General features: G+C 55.5%; 2 protein-coding genes and 1 long non-coding RNA gene across 3 annotated transcripts in view; 2 read left to right on the top strand and 1 right to left on the bottom strand.

The window, feature by feature from the left end:
* Positions 1-26,375, bottom strand: part of LOC145513994 (uncharacterized) — a 159,993-nt gene that overhangs the window by 10,525 nt on the left and 123,093 nt on the right. The window contains exons 18-20 of the long non-coding RNA XR_014059798.1: positions 19,496-19,607; positions 11,858-11,969; positions 4,221-4,332 (exon numbers count right to left, since the gene is read on the bottom strand). This is a non-coding gene — a long non-coding RNA (uncharacterized LOC145513994). The remainder of the gene's footprint in view (positions 1-4,220; positions 4,333-11,857; positions 11,970-19,495; positions 19,608-26,375) is intronic.
* LOC145513968 (uncharacterized) lies at positions 8,044-9,821 on the top strand. Its single transcript, XM_081511051.1, has 3 exons — positions 8,044-8,206; positions 8,606-8,918; positions 9,169-9,821. Exons 1-3 carry the CDS (start codon positions 8,072-8,074, stop codon positions 9,795-9,797), a joined length of 1,077 nt encoding a protein of 358 aa, XP_081367177.1. The 5' UTR covers positions 8,044-8,071; the 3' UTR covers positions 9,798-9,821.
* On the top strand, positions 23,315-25,099 carry LOC145513964 (uncharacterized). The gene is made up of 3 exons (XM_081511047.1): positions 23,315-23,484; positions 23,884-24,196; positions 24,447-25,099. The coding sequence occupies exons 1-3, from the start codon at positions 23,350-23,352 to the stop codon at positions 25,073-25,075; spliced, it is 1,077 nt and encodes a 358-aa protein (XP_081367173.1). The 5' UTR covers positions 23,315-23,349; the 3' UTR covers positions 25,076-25,099.

Here is a 26,375-nt window from a genome sequence, read left to right as displayed (position 1 = left end):
GGAAAGGCATGGAGCTGCTCGTAGGCCGACAGACCTAGGAAACAGATGGGAGAATGACCCCCACTCTGCAGATGGAGAGACCGGGGAAACCCTGAGGGGCATATGCTTGTCCAGGGCCACACCACTTACGAGAAGAAGGAGCCTGGTCTGAGAGCAGCGGGGTCCTCGGAGCTCAGGCCCTGGCTGCACCCAGGCCTCCCCAGGGCTGTGGGCTGGGCTGTGTGGCTGTCACTGTGCCTGCACATGGCCTAAGGGGGGTGGTCGAGCAGTCAGAAACCCAGAGATTCCCTTGCGAAGTTTTGGGGAAGGGACCTCAGCACGAACCCCAGGAAATGATGTCACCTGCCGGCAACAGAACCCAACAGAACCCGCAACCCGGGTATCCAGGCCTCCAGAGCGGAGAGGAGCCCCCAGCCAGATCACTTGCTGCCAGGATGTTCTGCTGTTTGCCCCTGCCCAGAGGCCGGGGCCTCAGGAGAGCTCACAGGCAGTGTGCGTGGGCACCCTGTCGACGTTGGCTCAGGGCACCCCCGAGAGGCCTCTGGCCCTTTGCCCGGAGAAACAGAAAGGTAACACGGGGAGCCCCAGGCGGGGCCAGGCCACCTCTCCCATGCCACCCGGAAACAGCGGGTCCTTTGCCTGTGTGTGTGGATGCGGGTTTCTCGGGGTGTGTCTCCCTCAAGGAAGCCCAGGCGGATGTGGGGTCAGAAGCCTGCGGACAAGTTGTGTCCACACCCCAGGGGAGAGCAGGCTGGGTGGGATGGGGAGAGTGCGGGCAGCGCCGGCCGCCCAGGCTGACCTCACACCCTCAGGTGGGTCTCTATCCTCCCGGGTGGGGATCTGAGCAGACACACGTCTCTGACCCTTCTGGGAAGAGAAGTTCGAGCAGGCAGAAGCAGCGGCTCCACTGGCCAGGCCCAGCTCGGAAAACTCCCAGCACGGCTGGCTGACGGTCACTGTCGTTGCAGAGCTTCCCACGTGATGAGGCCGAGGACGGGGACACCCCGTCCACCTCCCGGAGGGAGGGGTCGGAGCACCACCCCCCCGCCCGTGAGGCCCAGTGCAGGCTCCAGGTGAGCGTGCCCACGGAGGCATCAGCCCCACCGGGGGCGAAGCGGAGGCGGGGAAGGCCTGCTGCCGAGACACCACCCAGGATACACCCGGCGGCCCAGTCTGAGGCGGCCACGGAGCTCAGCACACCCGGCTCCGACCCAGAGTCCCGAGAACCCCGGCCTCTGAGGCAGCAGGAGGACCTGGAGCCCAGCACGCCAGAGCACAGAGGTGAGGACGCTGGGGCTGGTGCACGGGAGTGTGTGGGGAGGGGGTGCTGAGCTACACACGGACGAGTCCCCGAAAGATGCTGCTGGGCCTGCAGCAAGCGCTGGCCTCACACCCCCACCCCCATCTTGCACACTTCAGTCCCAAAAGACATCCGACCCTGGGTATTCTTTGGGAATCTCTTGGAAGCTTTCTGTCCCGGGATACGCACATGCCAAGGCTGGCCTGTGGGCAAACTTTGCTTCTCCCCCAGCTCTAGCACTGGCCTCCAACTGGAACCAGGCTCTACTTCCCAGACCTGTCCCTACAGAGGTGGTGGCTCCACGTGCAGGACCCAGGGATCCACCGAGGCCAGATGGAGATCCGAGACTTGCCCTCACAGAGACACCAGGCCAGCTGGGTACTGGCCAGCACACCGGGCAGATCGGATCTCCGTGCCTGCAGGGCCCCCAGCCCCAGGCACTGATGTCCCACCCCCTCAGCCAGAACCTCCACCTCCACGTGCACCTGTACCTGCTCGGGCTTTGGCAGGAGAACCCGAGGCAGAGGAGGAGTCACCGCCTCGGCAGGGAGAGCCTGCCCTGGCTCCCGCGCAACACCCAGACGCCGACGATGACTCACTCGCCCCTGCAGGAAGAACGAGCCCCCGCTCTGGGCAGAGACCCAGAGCCCTTGCCGGAAACACCACGTCCAGGGGAGCGGTCGGCTCTGCAGCCTCCATCCCTGTCTGCTCACCGTGGACGCCGGCAACTCGGTCTGCCCCCAGGGGACATGGAGTTCCTTTCCCCTGAACTGCTTTGCATTTGGTTTGTTTCCACCTTTCTGGTGATGTTTTATTTTGTGTATGGTTTCCTGTATTTCTCTTGGTTAAGTTGGAATTAGTAAACTTTTTCATCATTGTTGCAATTTGGGAACACTGTTGTGTAACTCTGGTGATACTGTGTTACCATCCCAATTTGTAGTTTCAGACCCGTTCGATCTTTATGCCCCACCCCCCAACAAAGCCTGGATTCAAGGCAAGCACGCCCTGTTCATCCCTCCCCCCGATCCTGAACACAATTTCATCTTTTCTTTCTGCATTCCTTCCTATATTCTTGGTGTCCCCAATCAATGACTCTCAGTGAAATGACTGAAGGAGTTTTTTTCGGACTCTCCACCTACTGTAAGACTCCATTGGAGAGTTCTCATTTGTATGTCATTTGAACTAGCCTTTGATAGCTGAAAGGACGGTGTACGTCCTTTCAAGATATCATGTGCCAAACGAAGCCCTTTTGGCAAATGCCATCATTATCTCCAGGCAGGCATTGCTGTTTGAAGGGTGACATCTCAGCCAGAAGGCAGAGGCTGAGCTCCTCTTGTTGCACCAGCTCCCAAAAGAAGCCAAGAAAGGGAGCTGGAACAACAAACCACCCCAACGCCCAGGAAAGCGTTCTTCACGACAGAAGGCTAGAAAATGACCCAACAACCTTGTGGCCCAGAACCCCTCTAAAAAATCACTGTTCCATAAAAAAGAGAAACACATGGGAAGTTCCAAGGAGAGGCAATGCCCATGGCCAGTGTACTTTAGAGACGGCCTGACCGCTCCGGGGAAGACACGCACCGACGGAACCCCTTGGGAAACAGCAGTGATAGTCCTCACCGTCGTAAGGGTTTCCTCTGGGGACAACCTGCCCTGGGCACCACATGAGGGAGCAGACCGGCTTCTCTTCCTCTGCCCCCACACCATTCACTCATGAAGGCAGCTCAGGTGTTCTCATGCCCTGCCTGCCTGCCTGCCTGCCTGGCTCATCCGTGAGCTGTGCCCACCTCCAGGGCAGGACTCCACCTTCTCCTCTCTGTGTACCGTGAATCTGCACACAGTGGGCTTTCAGAACCTTAGGAGACTTGAGCCATTCCCACTGGAGCCAGAACCCTCCCCAGGAAGGAAAACAGCTGTGGAGTCATTTTGGCCCCAGCACTGGTTCCCAAACCCTGGCGGCTCCTACAGCCTCTACGGTGTGAAGAGGGAGGTCCCTTTTGACAGAGCTTTCCGGCTGTCAGATCTAAGCTGTTGTTTCCCTGTCAGCTGTGTCTCTTCCGTTGCAGCCAGGTGGGCCACGCTGCTCCAAAGGAGCTCACAAGCTGAGTTGCAAGGGAGGTATTGAGAGGACAGGGATGGCTACAACGTGCTGCAAACTGAGTGAGGGTCCCCACAATCCTCAGCAAAGGTCTGTGGTGTGCAAGTGGGGAGTAGAGGGCCCCCAAGTTCCAAAGGAAGGGAGGTACTTGGGAGCTAAAGCCCTTGGCTGCTGTGGTAGCAGCTGCACATGGCAGCTCGTCCACAGTGCACTTCGAATGAGGTCATATGAGCGGGACTCTGGAAATGGCTCCGAAATCCAGAGAAAGGGGTCAGGGTATGTGGGAATCCGGCGGGGGTGGGGGGTGGATGAAGGAAGGTGTCCTTCCTCTCTCCAGTGCAATTTGGTTTGGTGAGTCTCAAAGCTACCAGATGGCACTTCCCAAGTCAGGCCCCCGCAGGAATCAGGGTGGGCTGTGTGCCTCGGCCCCTGCCACAGGGACAAGCCACACCAGTGGACTCCCTGAGCTCAAATGGCCGGATCTGGGGGTTCTGTCTGGGTGCACACCTCCTTGCTGTGGCCAAGTTCCCCCCTTCTCTGAGCACCAGCTTCATCCTCTCGAAGGAGGACATCGATTGCTACCTTGGCACGTTACTCTCTTCATCCTGTGAAGACTCATTAGGCTTATCCTACAATTACTAGCTGGCCCGAAGAGATATCTCCTGAATCCAGATTAAGCTGGAGTCTCCCAGGCTCATCTGGCATGTCTTCCCTGAAGTCTGCCAAAACCCACACCCTTGCATTTCCAGGGACTCCCCTTAGCCAGCTGGGCAGAAAACCCAGCATGCTTCAAACAAGCTGACAGACAAGCGGGAGAGGACTCACGGGCAGACGGCCTCCCTCAGGTCTCGGGTGGAGCTCTGGGACCACAGCAGCAACGGGCCATCCCAGCCCCTGGGCTCAGCAGCGCCCTCATTCTCAGGCCGGCGGCTCTGCCCTGAGGGGAGCAGGAAGGTCACCAACTGCAGCAGGCGGACCTCAAGCCCCTCCCACTGCTGGAGCCTGACCTCCCCCGGCCCCACCCCTTCCCCTACCCCAGCAGGACGAGAGCTCGTCTTCCCCTGGCTTCCAACGTGAGGCCCGGCCCTAGGCCCCGATTGGGCACTGCCCCAGTCCGGAGCCAATCACAGTGGCCAGGGAGGTGGAACGCACTGATTGGCCAGGGCCAGGTCATGTGACCATGCTCCCCAGGAAACTCAAATATTACCAAGATTCCCTAACAAACCAATGAACAAAATTATCCAGTAAACGCAAACCGTACTTTTTAATGAGTCCAATGTCACAGAAAAAAAAAAAAATGCTTCACAATGAACTGCTCAAGGAAGCTACTAAATAAACTTTCAGAAAAGTTAAGTCTTTTTTTTTTTTTTTTTAATAGGGTGACGGAGAGCTATACCTTTCCCATCTATGTGAATTTAGGTTTAAACTAGATTTCCCTTGGCTATTATATAAGACAAAAAACCCCACATCACCCCCTTTCACTCCCCCCACCCCCAAAAAGTGTTTTAGTCTATTGAGTTTTTGTGTCCTCAGTTGTGTCTGATTCACGGCAACTCACGAACTCTACACAGCCAGGCTCTTCCGTCCATGGAATTCAGGGCAATTTTTTTCTGTCACAGTAAATGCCCACCCTGGGTGATCCAAAGGCAAGGGCTCAGAGGCTCCTGAGAGACTAACTCCTTTCAGCTGAGCACAGAGCTGGCTCCTCACTGGGATGCCTGTGGCCTGGGGCTCCCAGAGGGGACAGCAGCACTCGCCCCACCGTGTGGTCACTGCTGCAAGTGCAGGCTGCTCCTCACTCCCCCTTGACAGTGTCCCTGAGGGCAGAACAGTGTGAATCTACTCAAGGTGGAAATGCAAACTCCGATGCAACCAAACTTCCCACAAGGTCTCCAAAACCACTCAGGAACAGGGAATTGGAAACTGCAGGGCATGACATGAATGGAGATGGAGACTTGACACCTTACACCGAGTTCACTTCCAGTTATCCCTAGACAAAGTTTCCATGAAAACTTGTCACAAATCTAGAAGAACAATGAGCAGAAACCGGACACGTGCTTTGAGTCTTCACACACAAAACTAAAAGGCAGTCCACAAAACAACCCAGAGAATACAGTGGACTTTGCAAAATCAAAGATATCTACCGTGGGAAAGACCTCATTACAAAAGCAAAAGACAGGTCATACATCGCGAGACGAATGAGTGGAAACACAAAGCTTCTCAAGGACGTGTCTCCAAACAGACAAAGAACACCAACACAACAAGCCTGTGAAAACTAGGGAAAGGTCTGAAGGGACGCCAGACTGAGGAAGACACACACAGAGTATCCCGGATGATGTCCAGCACTGAGGGCCTGAAGAAACAACAGTCTAGTTGCACTCCCTCAGGCCTGTGTGACCCTGGATGAGGCCTCTGTTTCCCGGTGGCTCTGAGAGATGGACAGGGAGGAAGGGGAAGAGAAATCACTTGCACTTCTAATACTCACCGCAAAGTCTTCCAATGAGAAGGGAATTATCACCCCCACTGACAATGCCATTCACTGAAGTGATACCCACGAGTCCATCTAACCCAGAAGGGAAGGAAGGACCTGTTCTCACAAAACGGCGAGAGATGGAAGAAAGAAGATCAAGCCCACACCAATCACTGGAAAGAGAAGCTGTGCTCAGGGCTTGAAAGAATTCCTATTGGGAAAATGATGTCACAGCCCCACAAGGCAATCCACAGCTTCGATGCTATTCCTCCCAAAATGCCAATGCATGTTCGCACCGAACAAAGAATTGCAAAAGGGGTTACGGAAACAGAAAAGAGCCTAAATTGTCAATACAATCCGACGAAAAAGCCCCGATACGGACGTCCAAGGTTGTGTGAAAGGAAATTAGACGACCAAACTAGGATCCTCAGGAGAGTATCGGAGAAGGCGATGGCGACCCACTCCAGTACTCTTGCCTGGAAAATGCCCTGGACGGAGGAGCCTGGTAGGCTGCAGGCCATGGGGTCGCGCAGAGTCAGACATGACTGAAGTGACTTAGCCGCAGCGGCAGCAGCAGGACAGTATGCTATTGGGAATACAACAACACACACAGATCCAGATCGATGGAATAAAGTTGAGGGTCCAGAAACAAACCCCGGCATCCAAGGTCAACTCATCTCTGACACAGAAGGGGAGAATATCCAAATGGGAACAAGAAAGCCTCTTCAATCAATGTCCATGGGAAAACCAGACAGCTACATCTGAAGAACGCTATTGGTTTTGATCTCACACCACCTCAATATCGGGGAAAAACCTCACCCTAAAGACTGATGTCATGAGATAGCTAGAAAGAAGCGTAGGTCAAAGGCTCCTTAACATCAGAGTCTCCTTGCCATTTGCTGGGCGGAGGTAGAAATGGGTCTCTTCAAGTAAGGGAAAGAGGGAAACCAAGTACACCAATGGGTTTCCATCCAATGGAACCTCTTCACAACAGAGAAGCTAAGCATTCACAAATGCAAAAGATAGGAAACGGAACATGAGAGACTCCTTGCAAGTGGTGTATCTGAGAAGGGGTTCATATGGAAAGAGACGAAGAATGCACAGCACTCAGATTCCAAGAAACACCACCACCACCCTTGACCCTTCCCCCATGACCAACTCCGACCTAAAGCCTTTCTCTCCCTCTAACCTATCCCTAAAACATAACCCTCATCTAATCATATACATGTGCATTCCTAGCATCCATCCATCCACACACGAGAGAGAAAGAGGAAGACACAGACTGAATCGAGAAAGGAAAAGAGAGGGACACAGCCAGAGAGAGACACGGAACCAAAGAGAGGAAAGGAGTCGATGGTCCAGACTTTTCATCAATCTGTCTCGAAGGTAGAAGCAATGACAGCGCCCATCCACCCCAGAAGGGGGAAACGGACGGAAGGTTTGGAGAGGAAAAGACAAGAACGCAGGGAGCCATTAGAAGCTCAGCCACCCGCAGAAGCCGAGCTGGGACACTTGAACAGAATCTCAATGGAAACAGAGGACCAGAAAGTTGGCTACTCTTTTCTATCAGAGAGGGAGACCTTCGAGTCTTCCTTTCGGTCCTCCAACTTGCATGCGGGGTCTCCAAACAGTCAGGAGGGGGAGTGCCTTTTCCTGGGTACCACGGCGCATCCAGGCCTCGTTCTGCCCCATTCTGTGCTGTGTCAGCCCTGGATGGAGTCTTTCTTTCTGAAGTCTCAGCGCACAAGCTCCACGTGATATCAGCCCCAGGTGGAAAGGCATGGAGCTGCTCGTAGGCCGACAGACCTAGGAAACAGATGGGAGAATGACCCCCACTCTGCAGATGGAGAGACCGGGGAAACCCTGAGGGGCATATGCTTGTCCAGGGCCACACCACTTACGAGAAGAAGGAGCCTGGTCTGAGAGCAGCGGGGTCCTCGGAGCTCAGGCCCTGGCTGCACCCAGGCCTCCCCAGGGCTGTGGGCTGGGCTGTGTGGCTGTCACTGTGCCTGCACATGGCCTAAGGGGGGTGGTCGAGCAGTCAGAAACCCAGAGATTCCCTTGCGAAGTTTTGGGGAAGGGACCTCAGCACGAACCCCAGGAAATGATGTCACCTGCCGGCAACAGAACCCAACAGAACCCGCAACCCGGGTATCCAGGCCTCCAGAGCGGAGAGGAGCCCCCAGCCAGATCACTTGCTGCCAGGATGTTCTGCTGTTTGCCCCTGCCCAGAGGCCGGGGCCTCAGGAGAGCTCACAGGCAGTGTGCGTGGGCACCCTGTCGACGTTGGCTCAGGGCACCCCCGAGAGGCCTCTGGCCCTTTGCCCGGAGAAACAGAAAGGTAACACGGGGAGCCCCAGGCGGGGCCAGGCCACCTCTCCCATGCCACCCGGAAACACCGGGTCCTTTGCCTGTGTGTGTGGATGCGGGTTTCTCGGGGTGTGTCTCCCTCAAGGAAGCCCAGGCGGATGTGGGGTCAGAAGCCTGCGGACAAGTTGTGTCCACACCCCAGGGGAGAGCAGGCTGGGTGGGATGGGGAGAGTGCGGGCAGCGCCGGCCGCCCAGGCTGACCTCACACCCTCAGGTGGGTCTCTATCCTCCCGGGTGGGGATCTGAGCAGACACACGTCTCTGACCCTTCTGGGAAGAGAAGTTCGAGCAGGCAGAAGCAGCGGCTCCACTGGCCAGGCCCAGCTCGGAAAACTCCCAGCACGGCTGGCTGACGGTCACTGTCGTTGCAGAGCTTCCCACGTGATGAGGCCGAGGACGGGGACACCCCGTCCACCTCCCGGAGGGAGGGGTCGGAGCACCACCCCCCCGCCCGTGAGGCCCAGTGCAGGCTCCAGGTGAGCGTGCCCACGGAGGCATCAGCCCCACCGGGGGCGAAGCGGAGGCGGGGAAGGCCTGCTGCCGAGACACCACCCAGGATACACCCGGCGGCCCAGTCTGAGGCGGCCACGGAGCTCAGCACACCCGGCTCCGACCCAGAGTCCCGAGAACCCCGGCCTCTGAGGCAGCAGGAGGACCTGGAGCCCAGCACGCCAGAGCACAGAGGTGAGGACGCTGGGGCTGGTGCACGGGAGTGTGTGGGGAGGGGGTGCTGAGCTACACACGGACGAGTCCCCGAAAGATGCTGCTGGGCCTGCAGCAAGCGCTGGCCTCACACCCCCACCCCCATCTTGCACACTTCAGTCCCAAAAGACATCCGACCCTGGGTATTCTTTGGGAATCTCTTGGAAGCTTTCTGTCCCGGGATACGCACATGCCAAGGCTGGCCTGTGGGCAAACTTTGCTTCTCCCCCAGCTCTAGCACTGGCCTCCAACTGGAACCAGGCTCTACTTCCCAGACCTGTCCCTACAGAGGTGGTGGCTCCACGTGCAGGACCCAGGGATCCACCGAGGCCAGATGGAGATCCGAGACTTGCCCTCACAGAGACACCAGGCCAGCTGGGTACTGGCCAGCACACCGGGCAGATCGGATCTCCGTGCCTGCAGGGCCCCCAGCCCCAGGCACTGATGTCCCACCCCCTCAGCCAGAACCTCCACCTCCACGTGCACCTGTACCTGCTCGGGCTTTGGCAGGAGAACCCGAGGCAGAGGAGGAGTCACCGCCTCGGCAGGGAGAGCCTGCCCTGGCTCCCGCGCAACACCCAGACGCCGACGATGACTCACTCGCCCCTGCAGGAAGAACGAGCCCCCGCTCTGGGCAGAGACCCAGAGCCCTTGCCGGAAACACCACGTCCAGGGGAGCGGTCGGCTCTGCAGCCTCCATCCCTGTCTGCTCACCGTGGACGCCGGCAACTCGGTCTGCCCCCAGGGGACATGGAGTTCCTTTCCCCTGAACTGCTTTGCATTTGGTTTGTTTCCACCTTTCTGGTGATGTTTTATTTTGTGTATGGTTTCCTGTATTTCTCTTGGTTAAGTTGGGATTAGTAAACTTTTTCATCATTGTTGCAATTTGGGAACACTGTTGTGTAACTCTGGTGATACTGTGTTACCATCCCAATTTGTAGTTTCAGACCCGTTCGATCTTTATGCCCCACCCCCCAACAAAGCCTGGATTCAAGGCAAGCACGCCCTGTTCATCCCTCCCCCCGATCCTGAACACAATTTCATCTTTTCTTTCTGCATTCCTTCCTATATTCTTGGTGTCCCCAATCAATGACTCTCAGTGAAATGACTGAAGGAGTTTTTTTCGGACTCTCCACCTACTGTAAGACTCCATTGGAGAGTTCTCATTTGTATGTCATTTGAACTAGCCTTTGATAGCTGAAAGGACGGTGTACGTCCTTTCAAGATATCATGTGCCAAACGAAGCCCTTTTGGCAAATGCCATCATTATCTCCAGGCAGGCATTGCTGTTTGAAGGGTGACATCTCAGCCAGAAGGCAGAGGCTGAGCTCCTCTTGTTGCACCAGCTCCCAAAAGAAGCCAAGAAAGGGAGCTGGAACAACAAACCACCCCAACGCCCAGGAAAGCGTTCTTCACGACAGAAGGCTAGAAAATGACCCAACAACCTTGTGGCCCAGAACCCCTCTAAAAAATCACTGTTCCATAAAAAAGAGAAACACATGGGAAGTTCCAAGGAGAGGCAATGCCCATGGCCAGTGTACTTTAGAGACGGCCTGACCGCTCCGGGGAAGACACGCACCGACGGAACCCCTTGGGAAACAGCAGTGATAGTCCTCACCGTTGTAAGGGTTTCCTCTGGGGACAACCTGCCCTGGGCACCACATGAGGGAGCAGACCGGCTTCTCTTCCTCTGCCCCCACACCATTCACTCATGAAGGCAGCTCAGGTGTTCTCATGCCCTGCCTGCCTGCCTGCCTGCCTGGCTCATCCGTGAGCTGTGCCCACCTCCAGGGCAGGACTCCACCTTCTCCTCTCTGTGTACCGTGAATCTGCACACAGTGGGCTTTCAGAACCTTAGGAGACTTGAGCCATTCCCACTGGAGCCAGAACCCTCCCCAGGAAGGAAAACAGCTGTGGAGTCATTTTGGCCCCAGCACTGGTTCCCAAACCCTGGCGGCTCCTACAGCCTCTACGGTGTGAAGAGGGAGGTCCCTTTTGACAGAGCTTTCCGGCTGTCAGATCTAAGCTGTTGTTTCCCTGTCAGCTGTGTCTCTTCCGTTGCAGCCAGGTGGGCCACGCTGCTCCAAAGGAGCTCACAAGCTGAGTTGCAAGGGAGGTATTGAGAGGACAGGGATGGCTACAACGTGCTGCAAACTGAGTGAGGGTCCCCACAATCCTCAGCAAAGGTCTGTGGTGTGCAAGTGGGGAGTAGAGGGCCCCCAAGTTCCAAAGGAAGGGAGGTACTTGGGAGCTAAAGCCCTTGGCTGCTGTGGTAGCAGCTGCAGATGGCAGCTCGTCCACAGTGCACTTCGAATGAGGTCATATGAGCGGGACTCTGGAAATGGCTCCGAAATCCAGAGAAAGGGGTCAGGGTATGTGGGAATCCGGCGGGGGTGGGGGGTGGATGAAGGAAGGTGTCCTTCCTCTCTCCAGTGCAATTTGGTTTGGTGAGTCTCAAAGCTACCAGATGGCACTTCCCAAGTCAGGCCCCCGCAGGAATCAGGGTGGGCTGTGTGCCTCGGCCCCTGCCACAGGGACAAGCCACACCAGTGGACTCCCTGAGCTCAAATGGCCGGACCTGGGGGTTCTGTCTGGGTGCACACCTCCTTGCTGTGGCCAAGTTCCCCCCTTCTCTGAGCACCAGCTTCATCCTCTCGAAGGAGGACATCGATTGCTACCTTGGCACGTTACTCTCTTCATCCTGTGAAGACTCATTAGGCTTATCCTACAATTACTAGCTGGCCCGAAGAGATATCTCCTGAATCCAGATTAAGCTGGAGTCTCCCAGGCTCATCTGGCATGTCTTCCCTGAAGTCTGCCAAAACCCACACCCTTGCATTTCCAGGGACTCCCCTTAGCCAGCTGGGCAGAAAACCCAGCATGCTTCAAACAAGCTGACAGACAAGCGGGAGAGGACTCACGGGCAGACGGCCTCCCTCAGGTCTCGGGTGGAGCTCTGGGACCACAGCAGCAACGGGCCATCCCAGCCCCTGGGCTCAGCAGCGCCCTCATTCTCAGGCCGGCGGCTCTGCCCTGAGGGGAGCAGGAAGGTCACCAACTGCAGCAGGCGGACCTCAAGCCCCTCCCACTGCTGGAGCCTGACCTCCCCCGGCCCCACCCCTTCCCCTACCCCAGCAGGACGAGAGCTCGTCTTCCCCTGGCTTCCAACGTGAGGCCCGGCCCTAGGCCCCGATTGGGCACTGCCCCAGTCCGGAGCCAATCACAGTGGCCAGGGAGGTGGAACGCACTGATTGGCCAGGGCCAGGTCATGTGACCATGCTCCCCAGGAAACTCAAATATTACCAAGATTCCCTAACAAACCAATGAACAAAATTATCCAGTAAACGCAAACCGTACTTTTTAATGAGTCCAATGTCACAGAAAAAAAAAAAAAATGCTTCACAATGAACTGCTCAAGGAAGCTACTAAATAAACTTTCAGAAAAGTTAAGTCTTTTTTTTTTTTTTTTTAATAGGGTGACGGAGAGCTATACCTTTCCCATCTATGTGAATTTAGGTTTAAACTAGATTTCCCTTGGCTATTATATAAGACAAAAAACCCCACATCACCCCCTTTCACTCCCCCCACCCCCAAAAAGTGTTTTAGTCTATTGAGTTTTTGTGTCCTCAGTTGTGTCTGATTCACGGCAACTCACGAACTCTACACAGCCAGGCTCTTCCGTCCATGGAATTCAGGGCAATTTTTTTCTGTCACAGTAAATGCCCACCCTGGGTGATCCAAAGGCAAGGGCTCAGAGGCTCCTGAGAGACTAACTCCTTTCAGCTGAGCACAGAGCTGGCTCCTCACTGGGATGCCTGTGGCCTGGGGCTCCCAGAGGGGACAGCAGCACTCGCCCCACCGTGTGGTCACTGCTGCAAGTGCAGGCTGCTCCTCACTCCCCCTTGACAGTGTCCCTGAGGGCAGAACAGTGTGAATCTACTCAAGGTGGAAATGCAAACTCCGATGCAACCAAACTTCCCACAAGGTCTCCAAAACCACTCAGGAACAGGGAATTGGAAACTGCAGGGCATGACATGAATGGAGATGGAGACTTGACACCTTACACCGAGTTCACTTCCAGTTATCCCTAGACAAAGTTTCCATGAAAACTTGTCACAAATCTAGAAGAACAATGAGCAGAAACCGGACACGTGCTTTGAGTCTTCACACACAAAACTAAAAGGCAGTCCACAAAACAACCCAGAGAATACAGTGGACTTTGCAAAATCAAAGATATCTACCGTGGGAAAGACCTCATTACAAAAGCAAAAGACAGGTCATACATCGCGAGACGAATGAGTGGAAACACAAAGCTTCTCAAGGACGTGTCTCCAAACAGACAAAGAACACCAACACAACAAGCCTGTGAAAACTAGGGAAAGGTCTGAAGGGACGCCAGACTGAGGAAGACACACACAGAGTATCCCGGATGATGTCCAGCACTGAGGGCCTGAAGAAACAACAGTCTAGTTGCACTCCCTCAGGCCTGTGTGACCCTGGATGAGGCCTCTGTTTCCCGGTGGCTCTGAGAGATGGACAGGGAGGAAGGGGAAGAGAAATCACTTGCACTTCTAATACTCACAGCAAAGTCTTCCAATGAGAAGGGAATTATCACCCCCACTGACAATGCCATTCACTGAAGTGATACCCACGAGTCCATCTAACCCAGAAGGGAAGGAAGGACCTGTTCTCACAAAACGGCGAGAGATGGAAGAAAGAAGATCAAGCCCACACCAATCACTGGAAAGAGAAGCTGTGCTCAGGGCTTGAAAGAATTCCTATTGGGAAAATGATGTCACAGCCCCACAAGGCAATCCACAGCTTCGATGCTATTCCTCCCAAAATGCCAATGCATGTTCGCACCGAACAAAGAATTGCAAAAGGGGTTACGGAAACAGAAAAGAGCCTAAATTGTCAATACAATCCGACGAAAAAGCCCCGATACGGACGTCCAAGGTTGTGTGAAAGGAAATTAGACGACCAAACTAGGATCCTCAGGAGAGTATCGGAGAAGGCGATGGCGACCCACTCCAGTACTCTTGCCTGGAAAATGCCCTGGACGGAGGAGCCTGGTAGGCTGCAGGCCATGGGGTCGCGCAGAGTCAGACATGACTGAAGTGACTTAGCCGCAGCGGCAGCAGCAGGACAGTATGCTATTGGGAATACAACAACACACACAGATCCAGATCGATGGAATAAAGTTGAGGGTCCAGAAACAAACCCCGGCATCCAAGGTCAACTCATCTCTGACACAGAAGGGGAGAATATCCAAATGGGAACAAGAAAGCCTCTTCAATCAATGTCCATGGGAAAACCAGACAGCTACATCTGAAGAACGCTATTGGTTTTGATCTCACACCACCTCAATATCGGGGAAAAACCTCACCCTAAAGACTGATGTCATGAGATAGCTAGAAAGAAGCGTAGGTCAAAGGCTCCTTAACATCAGAGTCTCCTTGCCATTTGCTGGGCGGAGGTAGAAATGGGTCTCTTCAAGTAAGGGAAAGAGGGAAACCAAGTACACCAATGGGTTTCCATCCAATGGAACCTCTTCACAACAGAGAAGCTAAGCATTCACAAATGCAAAAGATAGGAAACGGAACATGAGAGACTCCTTGCAAGTGGTGTATCTGAGAAGGGGTTCATATGGAAAGAGACGAAGAATGCACAGCACTCAGATTCCAAGAAACACCACCACCACCCTTGACCCTTCCCCCATGACCAACTCCGACCTAAAGCCTTTCTCTCCCTCTAACCTATCCCTAAAACATAACCCTCATCTAATCATATACATGTGCATTCCTAGCATCCATCCATCCACACACGAGAGAGAAAGAGGAAGACACAGACTGAATCGAGAAAGGAAAAGAGAGGGACACAGCCAGAGAGAGACACGGAACCAAAGAGAGGAAAGGAGTCGATGGTCCAGACTTTTCATCAATCTGTCTCGAAGGTAGAAGCAATGACAGCGCCCATCCACCCCAGAAGGGGGAAACGGACGGAAGGTTTGGAGAGGAAAAGACAAGAACGCAGGGAGCCATTAGAAGCTCAGCCACCCGCAGAAGCCGAGCTGGGACACTTGAACAGAATCTCAATGGAAACAGAGGACCAGAAAGTTGGCTACTCTTTTCTATCAGAGAGGGAGACCTTCGAGTCTTCCTTTCGGTCCTCCAACTTGCATGCGGGGTCTCCAAACAGTCAGGAGGGGGAGTGCCTTTTCCTGGGTACCACGGCGCATCCAGGCCTCGTTCTGCCCCATTCTGTGCTGTGTCAGCCCTGGATGGAGTCTTTCTTTCTGAAGTCTCAGCGCACAAGCTCCACGTGATATCAGCCCCAGGTGGAAAGGCATGGAGCTGCTCGTAGGCCGACAGACCTAGGAAACAGATGGGAGAATGACCCCCACTCTGCAGATGGAGAGACCGGGGAAACCCTGAGGGGCATATGCTTGTCCAGGGCCACACCACTTACGAGAAGAAGGAGCCTGGTCTGAGAGCAGCGGGGTCCTCGGAGCTCAGGCCCTGGCTGCACCCAGGCCTCCCCAGGGCTGTGGGCTGGGCTGTGTGGCTGTCACTGTGCCTGCACATGGCCTAAGGGGGGTGGTCGAGCAGTCAGAAACCCAGAGATTCCCTTGCGAAGTTTTGGGGAAGGGACCTCAGCACGAACCCCAGGAAATGATGTCACCTGCCGGCAACAGAACCCAACAGAACCCGCAACCCGGGTATCCAGGCCTCCAGAGCGGAGAGGAGCCCCCAGCCAGATCACTTGCTGCCAGGATGTTCTGCTGTTTGCCCCTGCCCAGAGGCCGGGGCCTCAGGAGAGCTCACAGGCAGTGTGCGTGGGCACCCTGTCGACGTTGGCTCAGGGCACCCCCGAGAGGCCTCTGGCCCTTTGCCCGGAGAAACAGAAAGGTAACACGGGGAGCCCCAGGCGGGGCCAGGCCACCTCTCCCATGCCACCCGGAAACACCGGGTCCTTTGCCTGTGTGTGTGGATGCGGGTTTCTCGGGGTGTGTCTCCCTCAAGGAAGCCCAGGCGGATGTGGGGTCAGAAGCCTGCGGACAAGTTGTGTCCACACCCCAGGGGAGAGCAGGCTGGGTGGGATGGGGAGAGTGCGGGCAGCGCCGGCCGCCCAGGCTGACCTCACACCCTCAGGTGGGTCTCTATCCTCCCGGGTGGGGATCTGAGCAGACACACGTCTCTGACCCTTCTGGGAAGAGAAGTTCGAGCAGGCAGAAGCAGCGGCTCCACTGGCCAGGCCCAGCTCGGAAAACTCCCAGCACGGCTGGCTGACGGTCACTGTCGTTGCAGAGCTTCCCACGTGATGAGGCCGAGGACGGGGACACCCCGTCCACCTCCCGGAGGGAGGGGTCGGAGCACCACCCCCCCGCCCGTGAGGCCCAGTGCAGGCTCCAGGTGAGCGTGCCCACGGAGGCATCAGCCCCACCGGGGGCGAAGCGGAGGCGGGGAAGGCCTGCTGCCGAGACACCACCCAGGATACACCCGGCGGCCCAGTCTGAGGCGGCCACGGAGCTCAGCACACCCGGCTCCGACCCAGAGTCCCGAGAACCCCGGCCTCTGAGGCAGCAGGAGGACCTGGAGCCCAGCACGCCAGAGCACAGAGGTGAGGACGCTGGGGCTGGTGCACGGGAGTGTGTGGGGAGGGGGTGCTGAGCTACACACGGACGAGTCCCCGAAAGATGCTGCTGGGCCTGCAGCAAGCGCTGGCCTCACACCCCCACCCCCATCTTGCACACTTCAGTCCCAAAAGACATCCGACCCTGGGTATTCTTTGGGAATCTCTTGGAAGCTTTCTGTCCCGGGATACGCACATGCCAAGGCTGGCCTGTGGGCAAACTTTGCTTCTCCCCCAGCTCTAGCACTGGCCTCCAACTGGAACCAGGCTCTACTTCCCAGACCTGTCCCTACAGAGGTGGTGGCTCCACGTGCAGGACCCAGGGATCCACCGAGGCCAGATGGAGATCCGAGACTTGCCCTCACAGAGACACCAGGCCAGCTGGGTACTGGCCAGCACACCGGGCAGATCGGATCTCTGTGCCTGCAGGGCCCCCAGCCCCAGGCACTGATGTCCCACCCCCTCAGCCAGAACCTCCACCTCCACGTGCACCTGTACCTGCTCGGGCTTTGGCAGGAGAACCCGAGGCAGAGGAGGAGTCACCGCCTCGGCAGGGAGAGCCTGCCCTGGCTCCCGCGCAACACCCAGACGCCGACGATGACTCACTCGCCCCTGCAGGAAGAACGAGCCCCCGCTCTGGGCAGAGACCCAGAGCCCTTGCCGGAAACACCACGTCCAGGGGAGCGGTCGGCTCTGCAGCCTCCATCCCTGTCTGCTCACCGTGGACGCCGGCAACTCGGTCTGCCCCCAGGGGACATGGAGTTCCTTTCCCCTGAACTGCTTTGCATTTGGTTTGTTTCCACCTTTCTGGTGATGTTTTATTTTGTGTATGGTTTCCTGTATTTCTCTTGGTTAAGTTGGGATTAGTAAACTTTTTCATCATTGTTGCAATTTGGGAACACTGTTGTGTAACTCTGGTGATACTGTGTTACCATCCCAATTTGTAGTTTCAGACCCGTTCGATCTTTATGCCCCACCCCCCAACAAAGCCTGGATTCAAGGCAAGCACGCCCTGTTCATCCCTCCCCCCGATCCTGAACACAATTTCATCTTTTCTTTCTGCATTCCTTCCTATATTCTTGGTGTCCCCAATCAATGACTCTCAGTGAAATGACTGAAGGAGTTTTTTTCGGACTCTCCACCTACTGTAAGACTCCATTGGAGAGTTCTCATTTGTATGTCATTTGAACTAGCCTTTGATAGCTGAAAGGACGGTGTACGTCCTTTCAAGATATCATGTGCCAAACGAAGCCCTTTTGGCAAATGCCATCATTATCTCCAGGCAGGCATTGCTGTTTGAAGGGTGACATCTCAGCCAGAAGGCAGAGGCTGAGCTCCTCTTGTTGCACCAGCTCCCAAAAGAAGCCAAGAAAGGGAGCTGGAACAACAAACCACCCCAACGCCCAGGAAAGCGTTCTTCACGACAGAAGGCTAGAAAATGACCCAACAACCTTGTGGCCCAGAACCCCTCTAAAAAATCACTGTTCCATAAAAAAGAGAAACACATGGGAAGTTCCAAGGAGAGGCAATGCCCATGGCCAGTGTACTTTAGAGACGGCCTGACCGCTCCGGGGAAGACACGCACCGACGGAACCCCTTGGGAAACAGCAGTGATAGTCCTCACCGTTGTAAGGGTTTCCTCTGGGGACAACCTGCCCTGGGCACCACATGAGGGAGCAGACCGGCTTCTCTTCCTCTGCCCCCACACCATTCACTCATGAAGGCAGCTCAGGTGTTCTCATGCCCTGCCTGCCTGCCTGCCTGCCTGGCTCATCCGTGAGCTGTGCCCACCTCCAGGGCAGGACTCCACCTTCTCCTCTCTGTGTACCGTGAATCTGCACACAGTGGGCTTTCAGAACCTTAGGAGACTTGAGCCATTCCCACTGGAGCCAGAACCCTCCCCAGGAAGGAAAACAGCTGTGGAGTCATTTTGGCCCCAGCACTGGTTCCCAAACCCTGGCGGCTCCTACAGCCTCTACGGTGTGAAGAGGGAGGTCCCTTTTGACAGAGCTTTCCGGCTGTCAGATCTAAGCTGTTGTTTCCCTGTCAGCTGTGTCTCTTCCGTTGCAGCCAGGTGGGCCACGCTGCTCCAAAGGAGCTCACAAGCTGAGTTGCAAGGGAGGTATTGAGAGGACAGGGATGGCTACAACGTGCTGCAAACTGAGTGAGGGTCCCCACAATCCTCAGCAAAGGTCTGTGGTGTGCAAGTGGGGAGTAGAGGGCCCCCAAGTTCCAAAGGAAGGGAGGTACTTGGGAGCTAAAGCCCTTGGCTGCTGTGGTAGCAGCTGCAGATGGCAGCTCGTCCACAGTGCACTTCGAATGAGGTCATATGAGCGGGACTCTGGAAATGGCTCCGAAATCCAGAGAAAGGGGTCAGGGTATGTGGGAATCCGGCGGGGGTGGGGGGTGGATGAAGGAAGGTGTCCTTCCTCTCTCCAGTGCAATTTGGTTTGGTGAGTCTCAAAGCTACCAGATGGCACTTCCCAAGTCAGGCCCCCGCAGGAATCAGGGTGGGCTGTGTGCCTCGGCCCCTGCCACAGGGACAAGCCACACCAGTGGACTCCCTGAGCTCAAATGGCCGGATCTGGGGGTTCTGTCTGGGTGCACACCTCCTTGCTGTGGCCAAGTTCCCCCCTTCTCTGAGCACCAGCTTCATCCTCTCGAAGGAGGACATCGATTGCTACCTTGGCACGTTACTCTCTTCATCCTGTGAAGACTCATTAGGCTTATCCTACAATTACTAGCTGGCCCGAAGAGATATCTCCTGAATCCAGATTAAGCTGGAGTCTCCCAGGCTCATCTGGCATGTCTTCCCTGAAGTCTGCCAAAACCCACACCCTTGCATTTCCAGGGACTCCCCTTAGCCAGCTGGGCAGAAAACCCAGCATGCTTCAAACAAGCTGACAGACAAGCGGGAGAGGACTCACGGGCAGACGGCCTCCCTCAGGTCTCGGGTGGAGCTCTGGGACCACAGCAGCAACGGGCCATCCCAGCCCCTGGGCTCAGCAGCGCCCTCATTCTCAGGCCGGCGGCTCTGCCCTGAGGGGAGCAGGAAGGTCACCAACTGCAGCAGGCGGACCTCAAGCCCCTCCCACTGCTGGAGCCTGACCTCCCCCGGCCCCACCCCTTCCCCTACCCCAGCAGGACGAGAGCTCGTCTTCCCCTGGCTTCCAACGTGAGGCCCGGCCCTAGGCCCCGATTGGGCACTGCCCCAGTCCGGAGCCAATCACAGTGGCCAGGGAGGTGGAACGCACTGATTGGCCAGGGCCAGGTCATGTGACCATGCTCCCCAGGAAACTCAAATATTACCAAGATTCCCTAACAAACCAATGAACAAAATTATCCAGTAAACGCAAACCGTACTTTTTAATGAGTCCAATGTCACAGAAAAAAAAAAAAAAATGCTTCACAATGAACTGCTCAAGGAAGCTACTAAATAAACTTTCAGAAAAGTTAAGTCTTTTTTTTTTTTTTTTTTAATAGGGTGACGGAGAGCTATACGTTTCCCATCTATGTGAATTTAGGTTTAAACTAGATTTCCCTTGGCTATTATATAAGACAAAAAACCCCACATCACCCCCTTTCACTCCCCCCACCCCCAAAAAGTGTTTTAGTCTATTGAGTTTTTGTGTCCTCAGTTGTGTCTGATTCACGGCAACTCACGAACTCTACACAGCCAGGCTCTTCCGTCCATGGAATTCAGGGCAATTTTTTTCTGTCACAGTAAATGCCCACCCTGGGTGATCCAAAGGCAAGGGCTCAGAGGCTCCTGAGAGAATAACTCCTTTCAGCTGAGCACAGAGCTGGCTCCTCACTGGGATGCCTGTGGCCTGGGGCTCACAGAGGGGAGAGCAGCACTCGCCCCACCGTGTGGTCACTGCTGCAAGTGCAGGCTGCTCCTCACTCCCCCTTGACAGTGTCCCTGAGGGCAGAACAGTGTGAATCTACTCAAGGTGGAAATGCAAACTCCGATGCAACCAAACTTCCCACAAGGTCTCCAAAACCACTCAGGAACAGGGAATTGGAAACTGCAGGGCATGACATGAATGGAGATGGAGACTTGACACCTTACACCGAGTTCACTTCCAGTTATCCCTAGACAAAGTTTCCATGAAAACTTGTCACAAATCTAGAAGAACAATGAGCAGAAACCGGACACGTGCTTTGAGTCTTCACACACAAAACTAAAAGGCAGTCCACAAAACAACCCAGAGAATACAGTGGACTTTGCAAAATCAAAGATATCTACCGTGGGAAAGACCTCATTACAAAAGCAAAAGACAGGTCATACATCGCGAGACGAATGAGTGGAAACACAAAGCTTCTCAAGGACGTGTCTCCAAACAGACAAAGAACACCAACACAACAAGCCTGTGAAAACTAGGGAAAGGTCTGAAGGGACGCCAGACTGAGGAAGACACACACAGAGTATCCCGGATGATGTCCAGCACTGAGGGCCTGAAGAAACAACAGTCTAGTTGCACTCCCTCAGGCCTGTGTGACCCTGGATGAGGCCTCTGTTTCCCGGTGGCTCTGAGAGATGGACAGGGAGGAAGGGGAAGAGAAATCACTTGCACTTCTAATACTCACAGCAAAGTCTTCCAATGAGAAGGGAATTATCACCCCCACTGACAATGCCATTCACTGAAGTGATACCCACGAGTCCATCTAACCCAGAAGGGAAGGAAGGACCTGTTCTCACAAAACGGCGAGAGATGGAAGAAAGAAGATCAAGCCCACACCAATCACTGGAAAGAGAAGCTGTGCTCAGGGCTTGAAAGAATTCCTATTGGGAAAATGATGTCACAGCCCCACAAGGCAATCCACAGCTTCGATGCTATTCCTCCCAAAATGCCAATGCATGTTCGCACCGAACAAAGAATTGCAAAAGGGGTTACGGAAACAGAAAAGAGCCTAAATTGTCAATACAATCCGACGAAAAAGCCCCGATACGGACGTCCAAGGTTGTGTGAAAGGAAATTAGACGACCAAACTAGGATCCTCAGGAGAGTATCGGAGAAGGCGATGGCGACCCACTCCAGTACTCTTGCCTGGAAAATGCCCTGGACGGAGGAGCCTGGTAGGCTGCAGGCCATGGGGTCGCGCAGAGTCAGACATGACTGAAGTGACTTAGCCGCAGCGGCAGCAGCAGGACAGTATGCTATTGGGAATACAACAACACACACAGATCCAGATCGATGGAATAAAGTTGAGGGTCCAGAAACAAACCCCGGCATCCAAGGTCAACTCATCTCTGACACAGAAGGGGAGAATATCCAAATGGGAACAAGAAAGCCTCTTCAATCAATGTCCATGGGAAAACCAGACAGCTACATCTGAAGAACGCTATTGGTTTTGATCTCACACCACCTCAATATCGGGGAAAAACCTCACCCTAAAGACTGATGTCATGAGATAGCTAGAAAGAAGCGTAGGTCAAAGGCTCCTTAACATCAGAGTCTCCTTGCCATTTGCTGGGCGGAGGTAGAAATGGGTCTCTTCAAGTAAGGGAAAGAGGGAAACCAAGTACACCAATGGGTTTCCATCCAATGGAACCTCTTCACAACAGAGAAGCTAAGCATTCACAAATGCAAAAGATAGGAAACGGAACATGAGAGACTCCTTGCAAGTGGTGTATCTGAGAAGGGGTTCATATGGAAAGAGACGAAGAATGCACAGCACTCAGATTCCAAGAAACACCACCACCACCCTTGACCCTTCCCCCATGACCAACTCCGACCTAAAGCCTTTCTCTCCCTCTAACCTATCCCTAAAACATAACCCTCATCTAATCATATACATGTGCATTCCTAGCATCCATCCATCCACACACGAGAGAGAAAGAGGAAGACACAGACTGAATCGAGAAAGGAAAAGAGAGGGACACAGCCAGAGAGAGACACGGAACCAAAGAGAGGAAAGGAGTCGATGGTCCAGACTTTTCATCAATCTGTCTCGAAGGTAGAAGCAATGACAGCGCCCATCCACCCCAGAAGGGGGAAACGGACGGAAGGTTTGGAGAGGAAAAGACAAGAACGCAGGGAGCCATTAGAAGCTCAGCCACCCGCAGAAGCCGAGCTGGGACACTTGAACAGAATCTCAATGGAAACAGAGGACCAGAAAGTTGGCTACTCTTTTCTATCAGAGAGGGAGACCTTCGAGTCTTCCTTTCGGTCCTCCAACTTGCATGCGGGGTCTCCAAACAGTCAGGAGGGGGAGTGCCTTTTCCTGGGTACCACGGCGCATCCAGGCCTCGTTCTGCCCCATTCTGTGCTGTGTCAGCCCTGGATGGAGTCTTTCTTTCTGAAGTCTCAGCGCACAAGCTCCACGTGATATCAGCCCCAGGTGGAAAGGCATGGAGCTGCTCGTAGGCCGACAGACCTAGGAAACAGATGGGAGAATGACCCCCACTCTGCAGATGGAGAGACCGGGGAAACCCTGAGGGGCATATGCTTGTCCAGGGCCACACCACTTACGAGAAGAAGGAGCCTGGTCTGAGAGCAGCGGGGTCCTCGGAGCTCAGGCCCTGGCTGCACCCAGGCCTCCCCAGGGCTGTGGGCTGGGCTGTGTGGCTGTCACTGTGCCTGCACATGGCCTAAGGGGGGTGGTCGAGCAGTCAGAAACCCAGAGATTCCCTTGCGAAGTTTTGGGGAAGGGACCTCAGCACGAACCCCAGGAAATGATGTCACCTGCCGGCAACAGAACCCAACAGAACCCGCAACCCGGGTATCCAGGCCTCCAGAGCGGAGAGGAGCCCCCAGCCAGATCACTTGCTGCCAGGATGTTCTGCTGTTTGCCCCTGCCCAGAGGCCGGGGCCTCAGGAGAGCTCACAGGCAGTGTGCGTGGGCACCCTGTCGACGTTGGCTCAGGGCACCCCCGAGAGGCCTCTGGCCCTTTGCCCGGAAAAACAGAAAGGTAACACGGGGAGCCCCAGGCGGGGCCAGGCCACCTCTCCCATGCCACCCGGAAAAACCGGGTCCTTTGCCTGTGTGTGTGGATGCGGGTTTCTCGGGGTGTGTCTCCCTCAAGGAAGCCCAGGCGGATGTGGGGTCAGAAGCCTGCGGACAAGTTGTGTCCACACCCCAGGGGAGAGCAGGCTGGGTGGGATGGGGAGAGTGCGGGCAGCGCCGGCCGCCCAGGCTGACCTCACACCCTCAGGTGGGTCTCTTTCCTCCCGGGTGGGGATCTGAGCAGACACACGTCTCTGACCCTTCTGGGAAGAGAAGTTCGAGCAGGCAGAAGCAGCGGCTCCACTGGCCAGGCCCAGCTCGGAAAACTCCCAGCACGGCTGGCTGACGGTCACTGTCGTTGCAGAGCTTCCCACGTGATGAGGCCGAGGACGGGGACACCCCGTCCACCTCCCGGAGGGAGGGGTCGGAGCACCACCCCCCCGCCCGTGAGGCCCAGTGCAGGCTCCAGGTGAGCGTGCCCACGGAGGCATCAGCCCCACCGGGGGCGAAGCGGAGGCGGGGAAGGCCTGCTGCCGAGACACCACCCAGGATACACCCGGCGGCCCAGTCTGAGGCGGCCACGGAGCTCAGCACACCCGGCTCCGACCCAGAGTCCCGAGAACCCCGGCCTCTGAGGCAGCAGGAGGACCTGGAGCCCAGCACGCCAGAGCACAGAGGTGAGGACGCTGGGGCTGGTGCACGGGAGTGTGTGGGGAGGGGGTGCTGAGCTACACACGGACGAGTCCCCGAAAGATGCTGCTGGGCCTGCAGCAAGCGCTGGCCTCACACCCCCACCCCCATCTTGCACACTTCAGTCCCAAAAGACATCCGACCCTGGGTATTCTTTGGGAATCTCTTGGAAGCTTTCTGTCCCGGGATACGCACATGCCAAGGCTGGCCTGTGGGCAAACTTTGCTTCTCCCCCAGCTCTAGCACTGGCCTCCAACTGGAACCAGGCTCTACTTCCCAGACCTGTCCCTACAGAGGTGGTGGCTCCACGTGCAGGACCCAGGGATCCACCGAGGCCAGATGGAGATCCGAGACTTGCCCTCACAGAGACACCAGGCCAGCTGGGTACTGGCCAGCACACCGGGCAGATCGGATCTCCGTGCCTGCAGGGCCCCCAGCCCCAGGCACTGATGTCCCACCCCCTCAGCCAGAACCTCCACCTCCACGTGCACCTGTACCTGCTCGGGCTTTGGCAGGAGAACCCGAGGCAGAGGAGGAGTCACCGCCTCGGCAGGGAGAGCCTGCCCTGGCTCCCGCGCAACACCCAGACGCCGACGATGACTCACTCGCCCCTGCAGGAAGAACGAGCCCCCGCTCTGGGCAGAGACCCAGAGCCCTTGCCGGAAACACCACGTCCAGGGGAGCGGTCGGCTCTGCAGCCTCCATCCCTGTCTGCTCACCGTGGACGCCGGCAACTCGGTCTGCCCCCAGGGGACATGGAGTTCCTTTCCCCTGAACTGCTTTGCATTTGGTTTGTTTCCACCTTTCTGGTGATGTTTTATTTTGTGTATGGTTTCCTGTATTTCTCTTGGTTAAGTTGGGATTAGTAAACTTTTTCATCATTGTTGCAATTTGGGAACACTGTTGTGTAACTCTGGTGATACTGTGTTACCATCCCAATTTGTAGTTTCAGACCCGTTCGATCTTTATGCCCCACCCCCCAACAAAGCCTGGATTCAAGGCAAGCACGCCCTGTTCATCCCTCCCCCCGATCCTGAACACAATTTCATCTTTTCTTTCTGCATTCCTTCCTATATTCTTGGTGTCCCCAATCAATGACTCTCAGTGAAATGACTGAAGGAGTTTTTTTCGGACTCTCCACCTACTGTAAGACTCCATTGGAGAGTTCTCATTTGTATGTCATTTGAACTAGCCTTTGATAGCTGAAAGGACGGTGTATGTCCTTTCAAGATATCATGTGCCAAACGAAGCCCTTTTGGCAAATGCCATCATTATCTCCAGGCAGGCATTGCTGTTTGAAGGGTGACATCTCAGCCAGAAGGCAGAGGCTGAGCTCCTCTTGTTGCACCAGCTCCCAAAAGAAGCCAAGAAAGGGAGCTGGAACAACAAACCACCCCAACGCCCAGGAAAGCGTTCTTCACGACAGAAGGCTAGAAAATGACCCAACAACCTTGTGGCCCAGAACCCCTCTAAAAAATCACTGTTCCATAAAAAAGAGAAACACATGGGAAGTTCCAAGGAGAGGCAATGCCCATGGCCAGTGTACTTTAGAGACGGCCTGAGCGCTCCGGGGAAGACACGCACCGACGGAACCCCTTGGGAAACAGCAGTGATAGTCCTCACCGTTGTAAGGGTTTCCTCTGGGGACAACCTGCCCTGGGCACCACATGAGGGAGCAGACCGGCTTCTCTTCCTCTGCCCCCACACCATTCACTCATGAAGGCAGCTCAGGTGTTCTCATGCCCTGCCTGCCTGCCTGCCTGCCTGGCTCATCCGTGAGCTGTGCCCACCTCCAGGGCAGGACTCCACCTTCTCCTCTCTGTGTACCGTGAATCTGCACACAGTGGGCTTTCAGAACCTTAGGAGACTTGAGCCATTCCCACTGGAGCCAGAACCCTCCCCAGGAAGGAAAACAGCTGTGGAGTCATTTTGGCCCCAGCACTGGTTCCCAAACCCTGGCGGCTCCTACAGCCTCTACGGTGTGAAGAGGGAGGTCCCTTTTGACAGAGCTTTCCGGCTGTCAGATCTAAGCTGTTGTTTCCCTGTCAGCTGTGTCTCTTCCGTTGCAGCCAGGTGGGCCACGCTGCTCCAAAGGAGCTCACAAGCTGAGTTGCAAGGGAGGTATTGAGAGGACAGGGATGGCTACAACGTGCTGCAAACTGAGTG

Source organism: Giraffa tippelskirchi, chromosome 7 (genome assembly GCF_054371585.1).
Source record: "Giraffa tippelskirchi isolate mGirTip1 chromosome 7, T2T-mGirTip1v1.2.pri, whole genome shotgun sequence".
In the NCBI taxonomy this organism is placed as follows: domain Eukaryota; kingdom Metazoa; phylum Chordata; class Mammalia; order Artiodactyla; family Giraffidae; genus Giraffa; species Giraffa tippelskirchi.
Note: the sequence above shows the minus strand (reverse complement) of the source record. Positions and strands in the feature narration are given on the sequence as shown.

Bases quoted from the DNA above. Each gene is read 5' to 3' on its own strand.
- LOC145513964 (XM_081511047.1), top strand. From the start codon at position 23,350: ATGTTCTGCTGTTTGCCCCTGCCCAGAGGCCGGGGCCTCAGGAGAGCT. The intron at 23,485-23,883 runs GTAACACGGGGA...CTGTCGTTGCAG, and splicing joins TTGCCCGGAAAAACAGAAAG to AGCTTCCCACGTGATGAGGC. The intron at 24,197-24,446 runs GTGAGGACGCTG...CTTCTCCCCCAG, and splicing joins CAGCACGCCAGAGCACAGAG to CTCTAGCACTGGCCTCCAAC.
- LOC145513968 (XM_081511051.1), top strand. From the start codon at position 8,072: ATGTTCTGCTGTTTGCCCCTGCCCAGAGGCCGGGGCCTCAGGAGAGCT. The intron at 8,207-8,605 runs GTAACACGGGGA...CTGTCGTTGCAG, and splicing joins TTGCCCGGAGAAACAGAAAG to AGCTTCCCACGTGATGAGGC. The intron at 8,919-9,168 runs GTGAGGACGCTG...CTTCTCCCCCAG, and splicing joins CAGCACGCCAGAGCACAGAG to CTCTAGCACTGGCCTCCAAC.